Here is an 18,424-nt window from a genome sequence, read left to right as displayed (position 1 = left end):
TTTTTCTGATTTGACTCTTCCGGTGTATAAGAGAAGGCCCCGGACTGTGGCTCTTGGGAACAGACCTATTAGTTCCACAGAGGACATGGCCTTCCCCAAAAGAGGACTGATTAGTTATGTGTTTATAGTATATTTCCGTTTCTGTTTTCTTACCTTTTTAGAGCGATGTTTTTATGTTTGCTTCTCATACAGATAGACCAGAGTGATCTTTTTTCTTGAATCTCAGTGACCTTGTGTAGACTTCTCAGTAAAGTAATAACCTTCTCTATTATACAGACTACTCAAGGACAAGGGACTGTATCTTATTCTTCATATCTCCAATACCTAGCACAATGCCTCATTCGTAGGAGTGTTTCCATAACAATTTTTGAAGGAAGTATTTTATGAATTCATTTAATTTCATTCTCTTCTCTAGTCATAGATGCCCTCCATAAACTCAATCAGCTTTGAAATAAACATATAACAAAAGATCATAAAGAAGTTGGCCTGAGGGTACGTCTGTTGACTATGAATTAGTAACTCAAAAACATTTTTTTTCTGATGGCTTAAAACAACACACATTTATTCTCTTATAGTTCTGGAGGTCAGAAATCTGAAATCAGTTTCCCTGGGCTAAAATCAAGCTGGGTCTTTCCAGTAACTTTATTTTTTTATACCGAGGATTATATATACAAATTTGACAGTATCCATTGTCAAACTATTTAAAATTTAGTGCTTGTGTGTGTCTGGGACTGTGGTGTGGGATCTGTACTTTGTATCGATGCTAGAATTGTATCTGTCCACAGACTCCATCCACTTTCTCTTCTCCAAGCCAGGACCCTTTACAACCTTGTCCCTAAAACGTGGAGAGTAGGAAGCTTGGTCTGATTGTAGAAGGGAAATATATAAAATGAAGTCAAAATGAAACAGTATGCTCTTTGAAAAGGTTGTCATTCTCCATTTAGTGTTGCATTTTTACATCATGGAGCTCATGTATCCTAAAAGGAATAATAAGTAAATTATTCCTTTATCCTTAATGAAGACCTAGTTCATAATATTCAAATAATCAGTATTATTACATTTTTAAAAAATCAAGAAATTTTCCTGCTATAGTTGGAAATATCTCAGAATTGTTTCTTATATTTAAAATATATGTTCCATCTTGGCATGTTAGAGTTGAAAAATTTGGGCCTATTTTTTAGTTGAACAATGTATTTACTTAAAGAAAGAGTCCCAGAACAAATTAAGTCACTTAGAATGTTTCTGGAATCTGGCTTTATAAACTTTCATCTAAACCATAATCATTCTAGTTAAGTGCAGACTATATACCCCAGAGATGGTTCTTCAAATTTCCACTTTAACTTTTGTAAGGAAGAAGTCAATATATTTTCACAGATACGGTTTTAAGACTTAAAAATTTTACCCACACGTCCTCATTTGTGCCTTTTCCAACTACCAGACATTTTTCTCATTTTTCCATGTGCATTCTACTCCTTATTTGCAGGGCCTATAAGCCTCACTGGCTCAGACTGTCAGTTTTCCAACCCACCTGTAATTTTAATCTCCTTCCTTAGCCAAAGGGAGAGACTTCCAAATAACTCCTGTATCTTAATGAACTTGTGCACGAAAGGCATTTTCCCCATTTCCCAAATTTTCTAGGTCCAAAGACTTTCTTAATTACAATTACCAGGTATACACAGAAATTTCTTGCCATCACAATAAAAAGGTGACTGGATACCTTCCCACCAGAGCCTCCTGTTTGGATGATGAGCTCAGTGTTTATTGAATGAATCAATAGTTACAAATAATTACCATAATATGATTTATTTTTTATCAAGAAAATGTATTTGTGTGTCTGTATTTTGATTATAATCAGTAGGCTACTTGTAAAGTCATAATTCCTATCAAAAAGATTTGAAAGAGAAACCATAATTTCTATCTTATATTTTGTGAGTTTGGAAACCAGATAGCTATCCTTGTTAAAAATATATGAAAGGAAGAAGTCACACTCTGGAATAAACTCAGTAAGAAATATGCAAGATCTTTAAGAAGAAGACTTTAAAATGCCAGTGAGGGTATTCAGTTGTCCAGACTCATTGAGCTGAACTTCTCTTAAGATATATGCATTTTCTTTATGTGAAATTCGACCTCAATTTAACAAAAAAGTAAAGCATGTAAAGAGGGGTACAAGATGAGACTTAAGTGGAAATATTAGGATATTTGGATGGGAAGATGCAACAGCAAGAAGATGTCAGTTCTCTCATAGTTAATTTACAAACTTAATGCCATCAAAATAAAATTCTACAGTTGTGTGTATATATGTATTTGTATATATATGTATATATATTGTATATATATGTGTGTGTGTAGATGTGAGCTAAAGAAACTGATTATAAAACTAACATGCAAAAAATAAATAATGAAGAATAGTCAGAAAAAAGAGAAATGAAAGTGACTAACCCTGGCACATATTAAGACTTTTTATAAAACTATACTAATTAAAATGGTGTGGTATTGTCACATGAACTGTTAGTTCAATGGCACAGAATTAGAAGCCCCAAAATAGACCTTATTATATATAGGAATTTAATATATATTAAATATTGCATTTCAAATTTATGGAGAAAATATGGAGGATTCAGTAAATGTTATTGGAAGAACTAGGTAGACATCTAGAAAACAGTTAAATTGAATCCATATCCTTTTCTTTATGCCAAAATAAGTACTCATTGGGTTAATGACATAAATCAAAGATGAAACCCACAGGTGAGGGTAGAAATGAAATAGATTAACATGAGTGAATAATTTGTTCAGGCCACGTGATGGGTACAGGAGGGTTAATTGTACTATTCTGTATACGTTGTATGTTTGAAATCTCTATGATTAAAAGTTTAAAAGATGAAATTAATTAAAATATTTGAAGTAAACATGGAATTTTAAAAGTAATCTTAGACTGAAGGTCCAAATATGATAGGAAAATAAAAGATTGATACATTTTACTTTATTCATTAATTTATTCAACAGACACTCAGCACCTTCTTTTTAAAAAAAGACACTATAAGAAAAATGAAGGAACAACTGAAAAACTAAGAGAAAATTTTCTAACTTATATTACAGAAAAGGCCTAATTTTACAATTCCATTTAAAAAATTATCCTACAAGTTTCTCAAAAAATAGAAAATATTCAAATCTTTACTTAAAATAAATACAAATTAAGACTATACTTAATTTATATCTGCTGGATTGGCAGAGATCAAAAGATTTTGATAATACACTGTGTTGGTGAGGGTGTGGGAAACAGGGACTCTCAGTGATGGGTAGCATTGGTATAAATGGGTACTGCTTCTTTGGAGAGTAATTTGGCGGTATCTGTCAAAATAAAAATTGCCCTTACTCTCTGACTCAACAGTTCTACTTCTAGGAATTTATCTTACAGATAAAACTTATGCAAAATAATATATGTGCAAGGATATTTGTTGCAGGATTGTGTATGGTAGGAAGACATAGGAAACAACCTGAATGTCCATCAATAGGGACAGAGAGGGAGAGTTAATACTTTAATTGGAATATGCTGCAACCTTGATAAATTATGAGGCAGCTCTTACACTGATTTTGAATGACTTTAAGATATTTTAAGATAAAAAAGTAAGGTGTTAGAACACAGCATATAATATGCCATTATTTGTGTGAAAAAGTTTACATGCACATCTCCACCTCCACCTGCATGTACACATACAGGGACAGTCTCTGGAAGGATACATAAGAATTAGTACAAATTCTCTGGAGAAGAACTAGTTGGATGGGGTTGGGAGGAGACTACTTCTCACTCTGTCCCTATGTACTTGGAGAATTTTGTACTGTGAGTACGTATTACCTATTCTAAAATGATTTCTTTAGACTCCGCGCTCCCAATGCAGGAGGCCTGGGTTCAATCCCTGGTCAGGGAACTAGATCCCACATGCTGCAAAACTAAAGACCCCGCAGCCTGCAACGAAGATCCCGCGTGCAGCATGGAGCGTCCTGTGTGCTGCAACTAAGACCTGGTGCATATTTCTTAAATAAATATTAATTATTTATTTATTCAATAAATAAATATTTATTAAATAGATATTTATTTATTTAATAAATAAATATTTATTAAATAGATATTTATTTATTTAATAAATATTTATTAAATAGATATTTATTTATTTAATAAATAAATATTTATTAAATAGATATTTATTTATTTAATAAATAAATATTAAATCAATTAACTAATGATGTCTTTAGTGAAGTTCTTTTTCCCCCTTTGAATCTGTGTGTTTTGGAGTTGAAGCCCCTGTGCTCTCTAGTGAGTGAAGCTTTGGAGCATGGCTTCTGGGTCAGCTCTTTTGGCTGCTGAGAGGTCTTATTGTTGAGCCTCCCTCTCAGCCATATTCTAGAAAGAGAATCCGTCACTAAACAGCTGCGTTCTGCTTGACAGGTGGTACTGTGTGCCCAACTAGTGCTCACTACTAGGTGCCGTTTACGGGCAGATAGCAATCCTCCTGTATTTATGATGTTTAACTGAATTTGTGAATAGCATCGGAGAGCAATCTCATCTACCCCCACCCCAAATCACACGAGAAGTGTTAGTTAACATGACATGGGACCAAGTGTTTGTCAGCAAGGTGTTTAGATATGTGGACTTTCAGCAGAGGCAAGTTTGCTTCTCTCAGAAGTCAGACTGTTTTTGTTTTTGCAAATACAGAAATATAGATCAATGGAACAGGATAGAAAGCCCAGAGATAAATCCACGCACCTATGGTCAACTAATCTATGACAAAGGAGGCAAGGATATACAATGGAGAAAAGACAGCCGCCTCTTCAATAAGTGGTGCTGGGGAAACTGGACAATTACATGTAAAAGAATGAAATTAGAACACTCCCCAACACCATACACAAAAATAAACTCAAAATGGATTCAAGACCTAAATGTAAGACTGGACACTATAAAACTCTTAGAGGAAAAGATGGGAAGAACACTCTTTGACAGAAATCACAGCAAGATCTTTTTTCATCCACCTCCTAGAGTAATGGAAATAAAAACAAAAATAAACAAATGGGACCAAATGAAACTTCAAAGCTTTTGCAATGCAAACTACAAACAAGACGAAAAGACAACCCTCAGAATGGAAGAAAATATTTGCAAACGAATCAACAGACAAAGGATTAATCTCCAAAATATATAAACAGCTCATGCAGCTCAATATTAAAAAAACAAACAACCCAATCAAATAATGGGCAGAAGACCTAAGTAGACATTTCTCTGAAGAAGACATACAGATGGGCAAGAGGCACATGAAAAGCTGCTCAGCATCACTAATTATTAGAGAAATGCAAGTCAAAACTACAATGAGGTATCACCTCACACCAGTCAGAATGGCCATCATCAAAAAATCTACAAACAACAAATGCTGGAGAGGGTGTGGAGAAAAGGGAACCCTCTTGCACTGTTGGTAGGAATGTAAATTCCTACTGTTCTCCACTATGGAGAACAGTATGGACGTTCCTTAAAAAATGAAAAATAGAATTACCATATGACCCAGCAATCCCACTACTGGACATATACCCTGAGAAAATCATAATTCAAAAAGACACATGCACCCCAATATTCATTGCAGCACTATTTACAGTAGCCAAGTCATGGAAACAACCTAAATGCCCATCAACAGACGAATGGATAAAGAAGTTGTGGTACATGTATACAATGGAATATTACTCAGCCATAAAAAGGAATGAAATTGAGTCATTTGTAGAGACGTGGATGAATCTAGAGACTGTCATACAGAGTGAAGTAAGTCAGAAAGAGAAAAACAAATATCACGTATTAACGCATACATGTGGAACCTAGAAAAATGGTACAGATGAACCAGTTTGCAGGGCAGAAGTTGAGGCACAGATGTAGAGAACAAACGTATGGACACCAAGCGGGGAAAGCCACGGGGGACGGTGGTGGTGTGATGAATTGGGAGATTGGGATTGACATGTATATACTGATGTGTATAAAATGGATGACTAATAAGAGCCTGCTGTATAAAAAACTAAATAAAATTCAAAAACAAAAAAAAAGACTGGCCAAAGCTGGAACCTCAGCCCCCTGGCTGACTAGCCATATACTCTGGGCCTATATCTTAACCTCTCTGATTCCTCCTGGATTATTGTGAGGATGTGATGATGATGATGATAACAAAACAGTGACAGCTAACAGTACTCCCTGTGTGGCTGACACTGTCCTGAGGGTTTTATATGCTTCATCTCTTTTCATCCTCTCCACAGGGTAGTAAGAAGATGCATCCCTCCCCCTACTTTTTTTGTTTTCTAACAGATGAGCACAATAAGAGCACCTCTAAGAGAGGTTTGTTTGTTGAGACCTCTAAGAGGTGGTTGTTGAGACCATGCAGCTGGATATTGGTGGAACCTGAGTTTTAACCCATCTCCAGCTCCAAAGCTCTGTGTTCTAGCACTGTCTCCCCAGTGCTTTATGGAGTGTGTGCATTTAGCAGGTACTCGCTGTGTATCTGTTCACTTCTCTCCCTACAATGATGGGAGCAGAATGTAAATTATTGCTGTGACCCAAAGTACCAATTCAGTTGTCTTTGAGGAATCTTACCAAGTATGAAACACATATAAGTACTGGTAAAATGCAGATTTTCTTTCTTTCTAGACGAATGAACTTGTGTTGAGTTTGGAAGATGATGACAGCCTCCTGTTAAAAGAAGACAGCACCCTGAAAGCAGCTGGAATCGGTGAGAAGGAGTGTGCGTGCCATGTAGAGTTGGAGGGGGCCCTGGCTTTCCTGGCCTGTATGGTGATACCTGGCTGATTATATTTGGATAACTTAATGCAATGTAAATGGTACCCTTGGTGCTCTTTACACTACCGTATAATTATTCAGAGGAAAAGGACAAGAATGATGTAGATTCAGATCATTTGACCCAGGGAAGTAGATATCTGCTCTCCAAACATTCAGAATGCAAATAGTTCTTTCCAGAAGGTATGCTCAGAATTCTGCGGAGGGTTATTTTAAGTGATTGACAGGTTATTACTCACTTAATAACCTACTTACTCATATCAGCATCATTTGAGCAGATAGTTTAAGAGAATAGGGCCTGGTAGAACTCATGTGGAATAATGAAGTGAGATGTTGTTTGTGTAACATGCAGCGTAGTTTCTGTTAGTCATCCGGATCACTCGGGGCCGACCAAGTCATGGAATTTCAAATAGGAGCCTAGTGTGTACAGTTGAAAAATTGCCTGATTTAGCCTTTCAACTTGGAATATGCATGTAGTTTTAAAGAAGTGCTGTGTGACATGTTTTATGACCATTAGATGTCACTATAATTCTACTTATGTGTACACTTACAAATGATGTGGCAGTTGGATGAAGTTTGTGAGCGAGATGTGAGCAGTTGAAGGCATTATGCCTCTGACATGCCTTTGTGGTCAGTGACTCTAATGAAACAGCACAAATCATACTTACTTTCTAATTTTTTTATATGCACGGGTTAAGGATCACTCTAAAGTTCATGAAGTCCATGTTAGGAAGCCTTACATTTTTTTGACAGGTGTTTTATTGAGTTATTTTAGTCACATCTGTCAGGAATTCATTTTTAAATGACACATGTGGCTAAAGTGGGTTCCTGACATATCTTCCAATTTAAATATGATTTTAAATACCATGTTGTATAACGTCAGACTTGTTCACTGTGTTTAAGTCTACACTATTGGCTAGATTCAGTGTCTTTCCTTATTGTGAATACATGAGATTGATTGCTGTTATTTGGAAAAACAATTTTCAATTTGGCATTTATTTCTTCAATTGCTATTATATTATTATAGCAGGTGGCACTTAACAACTGCTTGTTGTTAAGCATAAAACTATAATTAGTATAATAGACTGGTATTGATATAGGAATTGACAGATAGCTCCATGGAAAATCCAAAAACCAACTAAAAGAAATTTCACAGTATAACAAAATTTTGACATCTCAGATAAGTGTGGGAAAGAATGAATTAGCCAGAAAACGTTGGGCCCATTGCCAAAACATTTGGGAAAATCAAATTTAAATTCTTAGTCTTCATTCCAAAATAAATTCTCTATAGGTTAAATGTGATAATGTAAAAAAATTTTCTTAAATGTAAGTCAGTAGTTTCATAATCTTGGGGAGAAGGGCATGCCCTTAGAAAGGGCATGCCTTTGAAGCCAGAAGCCATAAAGCCGGGAGAAATGATAGATTTGACCACGTAGAGTTAAACGAGAAGCAATAAACTGTGAAAAAATATTTGCAGCATATATGACAAAGAAAAAGTTATTAGCCTGACTTTATAAAGAGGTCTTATAATTAGTATAAAAAGGAGAAATAAATTCTACTGATAGAAGAAATAGCTAACATAAAAAATAGTACAGCCTTATTAGAAGTGAGAGAAATGCACATGAAAATAGATACTATTTTATGTAGTTTTCTACTCTAGTGGTTAAGAATTAGAGGCTGGAGTCAGAGTGCTTGGATTCACAGCTTGACTCTGCCACTTAATGTCTGGGTGACCTTCAACAAGCAGTGATTATAAGACTAGCAGACGTGAAGAACAGTGGTAGTATCTGAGGGAGTGTTAGGAAATGAATGTTCTCTCGTACTATTGTTCGGAAGCTGTATTACCTCTAACTTTCTGTAGGTCAGTTTGACGAATAAGACTTTCGCAAACTTAATTTTCTGTCATATCTATTACCAAGCCAACAGAAGTGCTTCTTCAACTCTGTGACTCCCCCCAGGTTGTGATATGCCTTCTGAGGTGTTATCTCTCACCTTCTCTGTTTGGGATTCATTGATGTAGAGCTTTGTTTATTGAATGGAAATAGACTATATTGTGTGATACCATTATTATTTTAAAATGTATGTGTTTACATGTCTGTATATGGAGAAAAGATCATATGCTAAAATTATAGAAATGGTTTCTCTGGGTGGTGGCATTGCCAGTAATTAATCTTTTTCCCTTTATTCTCCACATTATTTAATTGTTCTTGCATTGATAATTTAAACTTTTTTCTACTATTTACATGTATTACTTGTAAAGTGAGGACCGAATTTTAAGGAATAAACTCCTAAATTTGGAGAAAATTGGTTTGAATGAAGGCTCCACATTTTGCTTGCTTTGTGACCTAGAAGCCATTTAGCCTCTTCGAACTTCTACTTTGATTTCTGTAAAACAAAACGGAAATAATTAAACCTATTTCAGAGGGTTTTCATGGGTTGAGTAAAAGAATGTATATGAAAGCATCTAGAGCAATGCATGTAAAGGCCCCCTTAGTTTATTTGGAAGCCATCTTGGAGAAAGCAATTGGCAAATGTTTTGAATTTGTTAAAACATCAAGTTGTTGGTTTAATTGTTACTAATTTCAAACTTAAGTAACGAACCACCTATAACGGTGTGAATCAAATCCCTCTTTTTGTCATTCTTGTTTTAAGGCCATAGATCTTAGATCAGCATCAGATCCTTTTTGTGGGTTCTCCACTGGTTTCAGGGTGGTACTTCAAACTGCTCTCCTGCCATGGCAAGCCTGCAGCCCTGCCTGAGGGTGACTTTGGTCCCTGTGGGGAGTGATCCCCTCTCCTGCATGTTCCCCTTTGTTGCCTAGAGCAGTGCAAAAAATTCTAAGTGCAAGTAGATGGTAAAAGTGATACTTGAAGTGTGTGATTTTTCTAGGGAATTTTCCCTCCCCTGGTGCCATGCCTGGTTAGGGTTTTAAGAGGTTTAAGAGAAAAATTCTAAGTCATCACTCTCTCCCTTTTTACCACTTGATCTTTCTGTAGAGCTGTCACTCTGCTATCATAGCCAATTGCCATGGGAATAATGCCAATGTAACAAATGTATCATTAGGACTTTTCTGTAAAAACCATGAAAGGAAAAGAAAGACTGTGAGGGGGGAAATTAGGGGAACAAGCTGGTTTGAAGATTTCTTTTCTCACCGAGAAATTCTCTGGCCTTTTATCTACATTGCAGATCCCAATTGTATATTCTGCCTACGCTTGACGTCAGGGGAGGTTTTTGCTTGTGGATTTAGTTCTAAAATACATAAATAAAAAGATTTGCTTTGTGGAAGGAAGAAGAAGGCCTTACCTAGAATTGTTATTTATAATTTAAAGATTTTCATCTTGTTATTAACAATTGTGGTTTTATGGACTAATTCCCCTAAGTAATAAATTTACGTGTTAAATATTTTTGGGGTTATATTTTATCTCTTTCATTTCGCTACATTCTACTGCTGCTATCTTTTGAATCTTCTCTGGTTTAGGAAAGAAACTTGGGTAGGGTAACTCTTCTAAAGTCAGTTATGTTTCATTGGAAATATTTTAAAACAAGATACAGGCGGCCAAACCATAAGTGCTCATCTGTGGGAAGAGTTCGCATCAAGCCAGATCTTGTAATAATTCCTAAACTCCCTTGTGGTTTGTTTTCATCTTATGTGTCACTCCTGTTGTCTGCCCACAACCAGAACCCAGTCTTTGTGCCTAGCACCTCTGGGTGATCTTGGATAAGCAGCTCATATTATAGGATTCCTTGGCTCCCACTTCTTTATCAGGATCATATTTGATTTGTGTTTCCTGAAGGTTTGGGTCCCTTTCCCATTCTCTTTTCGGTAGTAATATCTTGGGGCATACGTGCTTTTCTCCTTTGACAGCGCGTTAAACTGGCTGTTCACGTTAACATCATAACAGCGGTGGTCTTGTACTCGATTAAGTAGGTGGTGGGACCAGGGAATTTGAGATCCCAGAGCAAGAGGGTCAGAAGGAACCTCCCAGACATGTTTCTTCCCTTTTTGCCCTCCCCTCGTTGTTGTGGAAATCACAGTGTCCAGTCTATCAAAGGTCAGATTCATTTTACTATTTGTTTTCTTCAAACTAGTTTGAAATCTTCTCTGCCAGCTTGAAAACAGACGCTCAAGCAGCTACGAAATAAAAGACACAGTGGTTTGGAACTATCTGTTGGACTGTTGACCTCCTTTGGTGAAAAGCTAAAAACATAACTCAGCAGAGAGCATGGTTTTGAATGATTTGTAGATTAGGATTTTGTGAAACTTGCAAGGACGGGGTATAGTCCTGGACCAGGGGAGAGGGTGAAACTTTGTCCTTTTGGTCTCAAATTGCTGCAGAAATCACACCTGGCCCTTCGTGGTTTTTTTGTTTCTGTTTTTGTTTTTGCCAATAATCTGCAGTTATTTTCACATTACAGCCCACCCGATGACAGTCTGCCCCGATCATTAATTATCTGTACTGCAGTCAGGATGCACATCTCAGTCTCCTTCCTCAGATGACAGTTGCTGTGCTGCGCCCAGCTTTGGTACTGACTAGTACAAGCCTAGGGATTTGGAAACTATACACTAAATCCTTGTTGGTAGGCGAGTTTATTGAAATAAGTTAGTTGAGGAGTTTAAGTACATTGCACTTAATTTTTCTTGAGATTTTACATTTAAAATTGTTTTTCTTGTATTTAAAAAAATTGAAGTCATTATTTTACTGTTCAAGGTGTATATATGTGTATTTTATAATGGAAACTTTATAAAATTCTTAATTTCATATCCAACATGCGATGTCCTAGCTTGCATTCATTTTATTAAACTTGAAAGTCAGTATTAAAATGAACCACAAATGTATTTGGAGAGTTCTTACTTGATTTCATTTGATAGTAAGACAAAGGGATGAGCTGGAGTGTATTTATTGGATTTGAGAATGCACATTCATTTCAGATTCACATGCCAAAGCACTGTGCACCTGAGTGCACTGCCGCCTGCAGCACATTTAATTTAAAATCAGGTGCCCTAGGGGACTGGCATGTGGTAGACTTCCCGAGGGTTCTTCTGGAGCCATTTTAAATAGAATTTGGGAAGCAGGAATTTAAGGGATAATGGTGGAAAGGGTGGTATGTAGAGGTCTTGAAAATCGTTCGTTATTTGTTTTCATTTTAATTGGCAAGTCAGTTTGCAGTCTAAATACGTGAAATCATTCAAACATTTTCAACAGAGTTCTATAGATATTAAAAAAACATTATATTCTACTTCTGTTTGAGGACCACATTACTAAAGTTTAAAATCCATTTTATGTCTTTCTTTTGAATGTTCAGAGCAACTAACTCTTAATTTGTGTGTTATTCTCCAATTTAAGGGTGAAAATTTTTCATCAGCCTGGACCATTTGAGTTTTTAACCCATTTGTCAATCTAGTTTTCCTGAAAAAAATTCATTCATCTGAAAATAAAATCTTTACCTAGATGATCTCATTTTGAGTCTGTATTATATGTATTATGTAGATAATGGATTGATCTGTAAGTTAATTAGAACAAAGAGAACCTGTGTGTCAAAACAAAAATGCTTTGTCAGTTCTTTCGTTTTATCCGCTTAATTCTAAACCTGTTATTGGTGTCCTGAAGAGCCATACGATATATTAGTTTCTCAGAAGGGGTACAGAGATAAATGTCAACTGCAGTAAGTAAAATTGTAATTACAGTTAGTGTGTATTGAGCAAAGTGCTGTGTGGGCAAAGCACAATGTAAAGTTCTGTATGTAAATAGCACATCATGGATGAAACCTTGCATTGTGATTATTAAGAACAGGGGGCTTTTGCTCATTCTCCATTAGGAGGAGGATATTAGAATCACTTGCAAATTATGTAGTGTACCTTTGGGCTTGCTTCTCTTCAAAAAAGGAAACCCCAGGAGCTTTTTATATGAAGGATAGATCTCAAAATATCTTCTCTTTGAACGTTGAATTTTTTGAAGCCCCTTGATTCCAAGTGTAGAGCTCTTAGCCGTTCTTTTAAATGCTATTTTCTTGTAAAATTTCACTGTACCTTAACTTACTGTTTGCCCAGGGTGCATTTGTTTACAGCCCCTCTCATTGATTCCCAGCTTCTTTCTTCTGTGTCTCCCCATCCCCTACACCCTCCACGCACATCCAGGCTTATTGTGACAAAAGCTTGTAATCTGATTTTTATCAAGATTAATCTTCATCTAATCTTGAAGATACGGTAGGACTGGAATGAGGATCTGAGACTATGGGTGATTTTATTTTCCTCTTTCAGTATTTCTATATTTTCTGTAAAGAGCACGGTAATTTAGGTTTGAGAAACATTAAATTTGGTATTCTTAAAAGCAGCAAAAAGCATTTTTAAAGAAATGTCATGCTAAGTTCTTTAATTTCGTTCTTCTGTGATAAATTCTAATGAGATGAGAGCTGTAAACTAGGAGACCAGTGGTAATCCTTGGCATCCTTCCTTATTATCCTATTTATTTGGCTTGAAGAGTTTCACTTGTCAGTTTTAGGAGGATATGTTAATTGTGTGATCAGTATTCCTTACAAATAATCTTGTCTGTTTTCTTGTCAAGATTCTGAAGGCCCTTTTGCTCTTTCTGTAAAAGCTAAGCAGACTGTATTAACTTCTGGTTTAATTTAAAAAACAAATGTGGAACTTGTTGGCGTGACGCCTTAAAGAATCGCATGTTTAATAATTGGAAGGCTTTCCATCAGGTTTGTCTCCAGTCTGAATTAATAATGTTGCTGACTTATTGTTTCAGAAGACAGAGTCCTTGACCTGTTAAGTTGAAAGAATTGTGACTGCTCTGAACCTTTGTGGGTCCTTTAGCTGTGCCATATCCCCTGTGAATAATTAGAGGTATTTGAAGGTATTGCGGTAGAAGCCAATTTGTGTCTTTCACTTTGCATATTGTTGAAGCCTCATGAATTAGTCATAAGCAGGCAAAAAATTAACTTCTTCAGACACATATTTTGATGGGTCATGAGGGAGAATGTAAAGTGATCTGTAAAATATTCTACTGATCCTCTAAGTATTAAATTATTATACCTACAGGCCAATTTCAGAGAGGGGAAAAAAAAAGTGTTTTCCTCCTTCTTCAGTAAGAAAAAATAAAGGCTTATTATTTCTAGGACTGTTAAGAGGACTATAAATGAGCAATTTTATGATTTCCTGAAAACCAGATTCATGTGTTAATTCTTTTTTTTAATGTTTTTGGTTATTTTTCTTTTTAATCAGTTGAATTCTAGAGTCTTATAACTGCAACTTATACTTCTTGTTGATTTTGTGAAATGTGAAATCAAACAAGTAACTCATCTTTCTAACTTTAGGCAACTAAAGCACTGAATCAAAGAAATGGATTTCCATACTTGTTTAAAATCTAGTTTTACATTCAATTTTTTTTTCCATTTTCTATTTTTCTTTTTTTTCAGCCAGTGAAACTGAAATTGCATTCTTCTGTGAAGACGACTATAAGAACTACAAAGCTAATCCCCTTTCATCCTGGTGAAAACTTCACAGGACTTCCTTTTTGCATACTTGTATTAAGCTCTTTATTCCACTGTGAGTTTTTTAAATTGACAAATAAACTTAAAAAAATTAATCCCAAGCTCTGCCATTTGAGGTAAAATCTGCTGTGTGTTCTCTCTTCTGCAGGTCTCATTTTTTTCTTTCTTGTTGTAAAATAATATATTTATTTATGGGGAAAACGTGATTTTTTTTAAGTGAAAGAAATAGTGATTCAAAAATCACCATGGAGTGTTGGTTCTTTAGTTATAATTTGTTTTTCTGAAATTAGAGGTCATTTTGGTGACTTGCATGTTGGATTCTTTAAAAAGATTATAAGACTTAAAGGTCATTCTGTTTATTTTGTGTTTTCTCCATAGTTTCTAATTAGACCCCTGTTACTATCTTTGGCTAGCAGGGATTGTAAGAGTCTCTTATGACCATGAATGCCATCTTTTCACTTACCATGTTACACACCACCACACATGAAATTGAATTGGGTATATTTTAGGGAGGTTTTCTGATGTTAGAGGGCTTTTCTTTCTTTTTGTATTAAGCCCACACAAATAACATTGCTGAAATGTTTTTTTCTGAGCTGTGTTTCCTGACTTCAGGAGCAAACTATAATAGAATCAAACTCATTTATTTGGAGAGAGAAGATAGCAGGATGATTGCACTTCTGGAAGAAAATTGTTCATTGAGAACAAGTCTAAGTCATGGATGATACATTCTTTCAAAATAACATAATACTTTAATGATGGACTACCAGCACCCGAAGAGTAGTGAATTCAAGGGGGCCTTTCAGCCAGCATGCATCTAATCGGAACTCTGAGAGAGGTTAGTTGGCTCTAGAATTATTCCATGAAGCTTAAAACTGCTAGAAGGGCAAATTGGTTTCATTGTGGTATAGGCTAATTTAAGAAAGCCTATTCTGCTTAAAAAATCAAACTTGAAAGTCTGGTTAACATAACCAGAAGATGCGTTGCTTTGTTTAAAGACAAAGCACTTGGAGTAGAGGAAGGTAAGGGCAGAAGGTCTGTTGAGCTAGGCCTTATAAGCTATGCTGAGGAGTTGGAAATTTTATCTAGTAGGTAGTTGGGAGCCAGTGAAAAGATTTAAACAGATAAATTACATGATTAGATTTGTATTTTAGAACGTAAGCTTTGGCAGCAATGTCCAGATGGCAGAAAGACTAGAGGACAGTTGTCGTAGACCAGAGGAAGATTGGAAGGACTCCCCTAGGACTTGGCAGAAGGGGGGAATGTAGAAGAGGAGACCTTGTTGACATAGTGCTAACATTTGGTCATGCATTAGATGGCAGGCATTGTGTTAGGTACATACATGTGTTATTTAATTTTTACCACAACTCTCTAGTCTTGATAGTATCTTATCTATCTATGGCTGAGGAAATTGGGGCCCAGGGAGGTATGGTAACTTACCCAAGGCAATGCAGTAATTTGCACTGGGAGTGGATCGAGGTCTTTCTTAAATTCCCCACCTTGCCCATTTCATCCTGTGGCCTCCCAGGAGAGGTATGACATAGGATCTTTGGGACTAGGTGAATGGCTGGTGTGGAAGGTGTAGGAGGAGGAGTGGAGACTTCAATGATTCTTCCTGGAGTGAGTGACTGGATTGATGGTGACACCATCAACCCAAATAGGGAATTTAGTAGGTAGAAGAACAGGTTAAAGCATACTCCATTTGATTATTTTGCAAACATTCAATTTACACACACTTTGTTTCTTTTTTAAGAAAAATTAAGCATACCTTTACCTGTATGTTTTCTTTTTAACAAATAATGCAAAAATATGTACATATGTCTAATCCTTTGTTTTGGCGTGTATTTATTTTCCTTATTAGAAAGTTACATATAGGCTTTTTTCACTTGTAAACACAGATGTAAAAATCAGAAACTAAAATACATTACGACTAAAAAGGGCTTTTAACCAAGAGTGAAAGATTGGTTCAAAACATAGAAAACTTATCAATGTACATAATTCTCAAAATATATAAAGAAGGGCTTCCCTGGTGGCGCAGTGGTTGAGAGTCCGCCTGCTGATGCAGGGGACATGGGTTCGTGCCCCGGTCCGGGAAGATCCCACATGCCACAGAGCAGCTGGGCTCGTGAGCCATGGCCGCTGAGCCTGCGTGTCCGGAGTCTGTATATATATATATATATACATATATATATATATATATATAAAGAAGAAAGAAATTGTGCTATCTCAGTGTTGCCCCCAAAAAGCATCTGATGATGGGCAACCCCATGCGTGAATAGAAATAGAATAGAACAGAATCCCCTTAACCTGTTGAAGGTTACCCACAGAAAACCTACTAATGGAGAAGTGCTTAAGCAAACCTATTAGATGAATAGGACAGGGAGGACACTATTACCAGTACTATTCATAATTGTCCTGCCTTTTATTGTAGCCAGTGCAATAAGAAAAGAAAAGTAGTGAGACCCACAGACATTGGAAAGGAGACTACACATTCATTTGCAGACAATGTGATTGCAAGAGAATCAACTGACAAGTTATAAGAACTAATAAGAGACTTTATGAGTGCCTGATCATGAACTTAAATTGTGCATAAAAGCTATAAAATGTTAACTAGAGTATATAAAAGATGTAAAAAGAGAGATACTACATGTTTATAGATGGCAGCTTTGATGTAGTAAAGATGTCGATTTATACCTAATCTGTACTTCAGTGCAACCTCAATCAAAATCCCAGGATTTATATTGGGATTTGACAAACTGATTTTAAGGTTCATTTGGAAAAGCAAATGTATAAGAATAGCCAAGATCAATTTGGAAAAACAAAAAGGAGGGGGGATTGCCAGCAGATGTCAAAATATATTTTAAAGCTGTAGTAATTAAAACATCTTGGTTGTGATACAGAAGTAGACCAAAAAAATCAATGAATAGAAACTGACTGCTGTATATGGAAACTTAGTATATAATAAAGGTAGTATTTGTAATCAGTGAAGAAAGGTGGATATTTATCCCTTGCCTAGGCATTAAAAAAATGATTAAGGACCCTACCTCCTACCATTCACTAAAATTTCAGATGGATTAAATAAGCATGAAAAACAAGATGATGAATTTATTAGGAAAAAAATGGATTATTTTTATGACCTTGGGGGTAGAGATGGCCTTCTTAAAACATAAAATGTGCAAGTGCCGTAATTTTCTGAGTTTGATGTACTTATATGAGAAACTAGATTCCCCCTCCCCCCAGAAAAATTATAAACGGTTTGAAAGGCCAGCAAAGACTGGGAAAAACTACTTGCACTTACAAGGTAGACAGAGGATTAGTTTCCAGAATACATGAAGAACTCTTACAAGTCAATGAGAAAAGGATGAACCTGCAACAGAAAAATGGACACATTTTGTAAAGAAGACATTTGTAAAAAAAAAAAAAAAAAAAGGAAACATATATGGCCTATAAAAATGTGAAAAGATGCACATCCTGTTATTCAAGGAAATTAAACAACAACAGAGTATCATTTCCATTCATCAAGATGGCAAAAAGTAAAGGGTTTGATAACAAGTATTGGCAGTGATGTGTGCCTACGCTGCCAGTGGGAGTATAAAGTCATGTGCAGTCACTTGGTCAAGCAATTTGATGTGCTATCTATTGAAATAACAAATGTACATCTTCTGTTGACCCCGCAGTTCCACTTCTTAAAATTTGTTCCAAAGAAACCCTCTCATGCCTGCAGGAGGAGGTATTTATAAGGGAATTCACTGCAGTGTTATTTATAGTAGAAAAACACTGTAAACAACCTAAATGCTGTAAGTATCTAAATGACGTTTGGTATATCTATACTCGGGGTTACTACTTAATCTAAAACAATGGGGCACATTCATATTACTTACTGACATGGGACAATCTTTGAGACATCTTGATGGATAAAATTGCAGAGAGACTCATAAACTGATGTCGTTTGTTTAAAAAAGGCACAAAATGATAATATATATGTAATGAGTATATATAATACGTGTGTGTATATGAATATACATTGTATACACATATATACATATACACAAAAGAATATACACCAAATTGATAACATCGATTACCTCTGGGGAGGGGCCTAGAATTGGGAGGTG

General features: G+C 35.8%; 2 protein-coding genes across 4 annotated transcripts in view; one reads left to right on the top strand and one right to left on the bottom strand.

Annotated features, from left to right (window-relative positions):
- Nucleotides 1-14,391, top strand: part of LOC309824917 (UPF0538 protein C2orf76 homolog) — an 86,281-nt gene extending 71,890 nt beyond the window's left edge. For both annotated transcript variants that reach the window (XM_082658224.1, XM_082658225.1), the window contains exons 6-7: nucleotides 6,668-6,749; nucleotides 14,238-14,391. In XM_082658224.1, the coding sequence (XP_082514350.1) occupies nucleotides 6,668-6,749; nucleotides 14,238-14,314 (159 nt within the window). In that variant the 3' untranslated portion in view covers nucleotides 14,315-14,391. The remainder of the gene's footprint in view (nucleotides 1-6,667; nucleotides 6,750-14,237) is intronic.
- The window catches only part of STEAP3 (STEAP3 metalloreductase), a 97,495-nt gene continuing 88,203 nt past the window's right edge, over nucleotides 9,133-18,424 (bottom strand). The window contains exons 5-6 of one of the 2 annotated variants that reach the window (XM_082658223.1): nucleotides 17,608-17,676; nucleotides 9,133-9,199 (exon numbers count right to left, since the gene is read on the bottom strand). In XM_082658223.1, coding sequence (XP_082514349.1) covers nucleotides 17,650-17,676 — 27 coding nt within the window. In that variant the 3' untranslated portion in view covers nucleotides 9,133-9,199; nucleotides 17,608-17,649. Of the gene's footprint in view, nucleotides 9,200-17,542; nucleotides 17,677-18,424 lie in introns of those variants that run through there. The other variant, XM_082658222.1, reaches the window with a different exon arrangement.

The sequence above is a fragment of the Grampus griseus genome (assembly GCF_964374135.1).
Source record: "Grampus griseus genome assembly, chromosome: 7".
Classification (NCBI taxonomy): domain Eukaryota; kingdom Metazoa; phylum Chordata; class Mammalia; order Artiodactyla; family Delphinidae; genus Grampus; species Grampus griseus.
Note: the sequence above shows the minus strand (reverse complement) of the source record. Positions and strands in the feature narration are given on the sequence as shown.